At 36.9% G+C, this 5,285-nt stretch overlaps 1 protein-coding gene across 2 annotated transcripts; it reads left to right on the top strand.

Moving 5' to 3' along the window:
- On the top strand, window positions 478-5,258 carry LOC107614139 (disease resistance protein RPS6). Of its 2 annotated transcripts, none has more exons than XM_016316364.2 (5): window positions 478-1,691; window positions 1,794-2,919; window positions 3,004-3,276; window positions 3,703-4,636; window positions 4,915-5,258. In XM_016316364.2, exons 1-4 carry the CDS (start codon window positions 727-729, stop codon window positions 4,540-4,542), a joined length of 3,204 nt encoding a protein of 1,067 aa, XP_016171850.1. In that variant the 5' UTR covers window positions 478-726; the 3' UTR covers window positions 4,543-4,636; window positions 4,915-5,258. The 2 variants fall into 2 exon arrangements, with proteins under 2 accessions (XP_016171850.1, XP_016171851.1); XM_016316365.2 differs by having other exon boundaries at window positions 3,721-4,636.

Genomic DNA, 5,285 nt, shown 5'->3' on the forward strand with positions numbered 1-5,285 from the left:
AATTATATTTTAAGTTTTTAAACAGTGGATAGTTAAAAAAGAGGTAACCATGTTAACAGTGAATAGTTTAATAGTTTTTAAGTAAACATGTTAATTTCTATCATTTAAAATGGACTAAAATTGATCAAACATATCCATTTTAATCTTTTCTACTAACTTTTTTATGTATTATTTGCAGGCAAAAAGTTTAGATTATTGATATTATTAATTTTTTTATTATTTTCAAATTTTAAAAAAAATATATATCTTGTTTACACTTTAAACGAGATAAACACGTGTCGCATACACTTCTCACTGTAAACGAAATACATGCAAAATTATTTCATTTACAGTGTAAACAAGATAAAAGAGGGGTATATATTTCAATAAATATTTTAAAAATTATTTATTTTGATAATTATTACATTTATTTAATTTATAAAAATAAAAAATCCTCTAATCTCGTCTCCCTCCCATAAAGGAATGATTTATCCCACGCATACACACAAAAAACAACATACCCACTCCAAACGAAAAATTAGCACCCCATTGCTATTTACTCCTGCTAGACCATTGACGTTGACCTGAAAAAGGGTTAACAAGAAAGGTCTGACCTTTTTAGCTCACTGATTGTTCCGCCACTAATTGAACCAAATGCTAGTATGCTACTCATCTTCCATAAATTATAATCACAGTTTGCTAAAACCCATTCACTAAGGTTGTGTGGTGTGCGGAGTTGTAGAGAAAATGAGCTCAAAATATTCAGGTGACAAAGCGTCGGATGTGGACAGCTGGTTATGGTTAGTTGGTGGTCTGATAGCAGGCATGATTTTGAGTCCATTAATATCAAGCTGGTTACCCACTTGGAAATCCTCACTCAAGAGCATGTTTGAGACTCTGCTGTGTCAGCTGGGCCATCGAGAAAGACCTTCAAGCATGGTCAACGATTCAGCTTCCGCTCATTTTCTGGATTCAAACATCAGCCCCCTGAGCGACGATGAAGATTCATCTTCCTATCAGTCTCTGGATTCAAACATCAGAGAAGGCTTCGGTCTGATCGGGGACGAAGATTCATCTTCCTATCATTCTGCGGATTCAAACATGAGCCAAGTCAGTGCCCTGAGTGACGACGAAGATTCATCTTCCTATCATTCTGTAGATTCAAACATCAGCGAAGTCAGTTCGCTATGCGAGGAAGATATTGCTCCCGTTCAGTTTCAGGATTCAAACAACAGCGAAGAATGCGTGGATTCCCATAAGCAGGTCTACAGATACGATGTGTTCCTAAGCTTCCGTGGTCCTGACGTCCGCAACAATTTTGTTGATCATCTTTTCGAACGTCTCACTAAAAAAGGCATTTTCACATTCAAGGATAATGTAAGGCTCAAGAGAGGAAAACGCGTTAAACCCGAGCTAATGGATGCAATTAGAGATTCACGCCTTGCTATCGTTGTCTTCTCTAGCACATACCCGACCTCAACGTGGTGTCTCGATGAAATGTCCGCTATAGCTGATCTCCATCGACAAGAGAAACAAATTGTTGTCCCAGTTTTCTACGGCATTACTTCTTCTGATGTTGGAAGAGAAGGAGGCCCATACGATGTCCACTTCAATTCAGAGCAATACAGCAAAATTCCCAATAGGGTTGACCGATGGAAGTTTGATGCCAAATATTTGGCCAAAGCGTATGGTTTCCCTATAAACCCTGAGAGGTATGTATAAGAAACGTTCTTCTCTTATTTCCAAATATTTTAGTGTTTGCTTGTCGCTCTTGATCTGTTTGATGGGTGATCGTTTAGTAATTTTTCTTTCAGACCAGAGACTAAACAGCTGGAAGAGATTATTGCTTTTGTTACAAAGGAATTGAATCATAAATTCACAATAGACATCAGTGATCTGATTGGGATACAGCCCCGTGTGGCAGATCTAGAAAGACGACTCAAGTTGACATCAGAGGATGTTCCCTTTCAAATTCTCGAAATTGTGGGCATGAGCGGGATAGGAAAGACAGTTCTCGCTAAGATCTTGTTCGACAGAATCTCTTATCAATTTGATGCTTGCTGTTTTATTCAGGACGTCAACCACATTCATAAAATGCATGGCAGAGGGGCTACTACTAAGATTCAAAAACAGATTATTCATCAGCTTTTCCAGGAAGAAGATCTACAATTTCTAAGTTCTCCTGAAATAGTCAAGATGCTACAAAATAGGTTATGTAACCCAAATCTCCCCAAAAAGGCTCTTATAGTTCTTGACGATGTTGATGATCCAAACCAATGGCATAAATTGGGAATATTGCCTAACTTTCTTGGTGCAGGAAGCAGAGTTGTCATAACTACTAGATTTGAGCATATTCTTAATGTCAATACTACAGCATATGAAATTTACGAGGCTCCACTGTTGAATGATGATGATGCACTTAAACTCTTTCTAACAAAAGTCTCCAAGAGCGAAGATCCTAGCACTACTGTCAGCGGTGTATCTCATAAGATAATAGAATATGCTCAACGCCTTCCTTCAGCAATTGAAAAACTGGCTTCCTCCTTCCATCCAATAGGTGAAGAGCTCTGGGAAAGAGAATTGGTGAAATGGAGAAAATATCCGAATGAAAGGTTTATGAAGTCTCTTCAGGAAACAAGTTATGACGAACTGAATAGAGATGAGAAGGTGATATTTCTAGATATAGCCTGTTTCTTTGGGGGGAAAAGGAAGAAATATGTGGAGCACATTTTGGGGACTAAAATGTCAGATCCCTACCTTGCGATTCAAGAGATTCGGAGGAAATCACTCATAACAATTAGGAACCATGAAATTCATATGCATCAAATGTTACGAGAATTGGGAAAGAACATTGTTCGGGACAAATATCCAGAAGAGCCAAAATATTGGTCTAGATTGTGGGATGTCGAGGATCTCCAAAAAGTCTTGATGTCCGATATGGTAACAAGCTGAGTTATCCTCGCCAAATTAATTCTATGATTTTTGTGTTTCCATTTTGTAACGTGTTTTTGGGATATTTTTCAGGAAGCAAACAAAGTTCAAACCATAGTTTTGGATGATGATGTCTCCAAACACGAGGACATGAAGATTGAAGGGTTATCAAATATGAGGGATCTTAGACTGCTTATATTACATCATAAGAGCTCCTCAGAAAACCTCACTTTTCGTTTCAATGAGCTATACTATCTTTTATGGCAGGGTTACTCTTCCACTTCTCTCTCACTATCCATATGGTATAATCTTGTTGAATTAAATCTAATTAATAGCAGAATCCAACAACTATGGGAAGGCAGCCAGGTAATATTTCTATCATCTAAAAAGGATGAGTTTACAAGTTTGTTTTACGATCAATAATACTAAAAAAGAAAAAGTTCATAATTCTTTTCATCTGTTACTTTACTTCGTGTTAAAAGAGTTTTTGTTTTACGATACTTTTGTTGACACTTGAAATTTATTGACATATAAAAATAATTGTAAAAAGTTATTTGTTCATTTTTCTTTTCAGCAAATATTTACTATTAAGAACAGTGAAAATTCGCATGTAGTTGTCTTCATTTCAAATTGATAGTTAAAGACCGTTAGATGAAAATTTGGTCAAATATGTTAGAATACCAACTTCAGCTGGGTTTCCATCATTAAGAATACCTGTTAGATCTTTTTTCTGCTTTACATTTTCTAATTACTACTGTTTGCTTGTAGAGTTGTAGTCTGATATGCTTGTAGCCAATTCTTTCTTGGCAGGCAATTCCAAATCTAAAAAAGGTGGATTTGAGCAACTCGAAAAATCTTAAAGAGATGCCAAGTTTTGAAGGTTGCCGAGGACTTGTGAGACTAGATCTTTCAGGATGCACAAACCTAACGAAAGTGCATGAATCAATTGGGCTTCTTAAAGAACTTGATTGCTTGAGTTTGCAAGACTGTACCAATCTAGCCCTTCTTGATTTTGGCACTAATTGTCAGTTACGTTCTCTGAGAACTCTACTTCTCTCTGGCTGCACCAAGCTTGAGCACACGCCAGATTTGACAGGGCTTTCAAATCTTAGGTACCTGGATCTTGGGCGATGTACAAATTTGTCCACAGTTCATAAGTCTATTGGGGAGCACACAACACTCAAGTACTTGAGTCTGAGAGGCTGCAAAAATCTTGTTCATCCACCTGACCTTGTCAATGGCAACTCATCCCTCCTAATTCTAGATTTGAGCGGTTGCATGAGGATAACAAACCTTCTCTGCCGCAGACAAAAATTTGCGCCTTCCTCCTGCCTGGAATCTTTGATATTTCTGAGTTCTGACTTCCTTGAGCCAACAAGAACTCTTGATTTTGTTGCAAAGATGAGGTGTTTAGAAAGACCAAACCCGAAGAAACAGGGTTTCAGTTCTGTATTTGACAGGGACTGGCTTTGTTCTAAGCTGACATATTTAAACCTGGCATACTGTCATGAGCTTAGAAGATTTCCTGAGCTATCATTTCATGGCCTTCATGAGATGAAAGGAACTTTAGAACGGTATCCACAACTCTCCATCATAGGTCAAGATTATATATTTTCAGCTTCTACTGTATGAATGGCACTTGATGGAAGAGGTAAAACACAATATGAAGGAGGCCAAGCCAAGGCGGAGGAAAAGAACATCTGGTCTGTGGACTCACACCTCTCAGGTAATCATCCTTCTTTAACTACTTATAAAAGAGAATTCCTCGTGAAGCAAGGCAAAATTCAGAATCTTATTTCAGCAACAAAGAAACATTCTCATCCTATGTCATCTTTAATTTTAGTTAAATAGTTTCTTTTAAAATAATATCAAATTAAAAAGATGTAACATATTCACTAAAGAAAGGCAGATAGTTCTTTCTTGTTACTAAATATTTTATATACATTAAAGTGGTGATATTTGTATATCTAAGTCAGTCTAATAGACATCCAATTAAATTTATAGGGCTGTTATTGGATAAAAGGTGAAGGGTATTACAAGTCTTTCATTTCTGAAGGATAATATCTCTCATCCCTAATCTCATGATCTAGCTATTGGAGCTGAGTTACGTCCACTCAATCTCAATTCTAATATAGTATCAGAGTTGATCATTTCTAGGCGTGAAGGGAAGTTCTCTAGAGACTTTATAAGCGTCCCTCATCTCATGAGCTAGCTTGGGTTGATTTAGTCCCACTTGATCTCAATTATAATAAAGATGGCTGTAACTACTGGTATAGGTATTGGATGAAGGAAGAATTATTGGAAACCATCAAGTTGAGCTACTGAAGATGATTTATGTAATTCGGGAATAATACTTATTTTGTTCTTATGACAGG

Source organism: Arachis ipaensis, chromosome B08, assembly GCF_000816755.2.
Source record: "Arachis ipaensis cultivar K30076 chromosome B08, Araip1.1, whole genome shotgun sequence".
Taxonomy (NCBI): domain Eukaryota; kingdom Viridiplantae; phylum Streptophyta; class Magnoliopsida; order Fabales; family Fabaceae; genus Arachis; species Arachis ipaensis.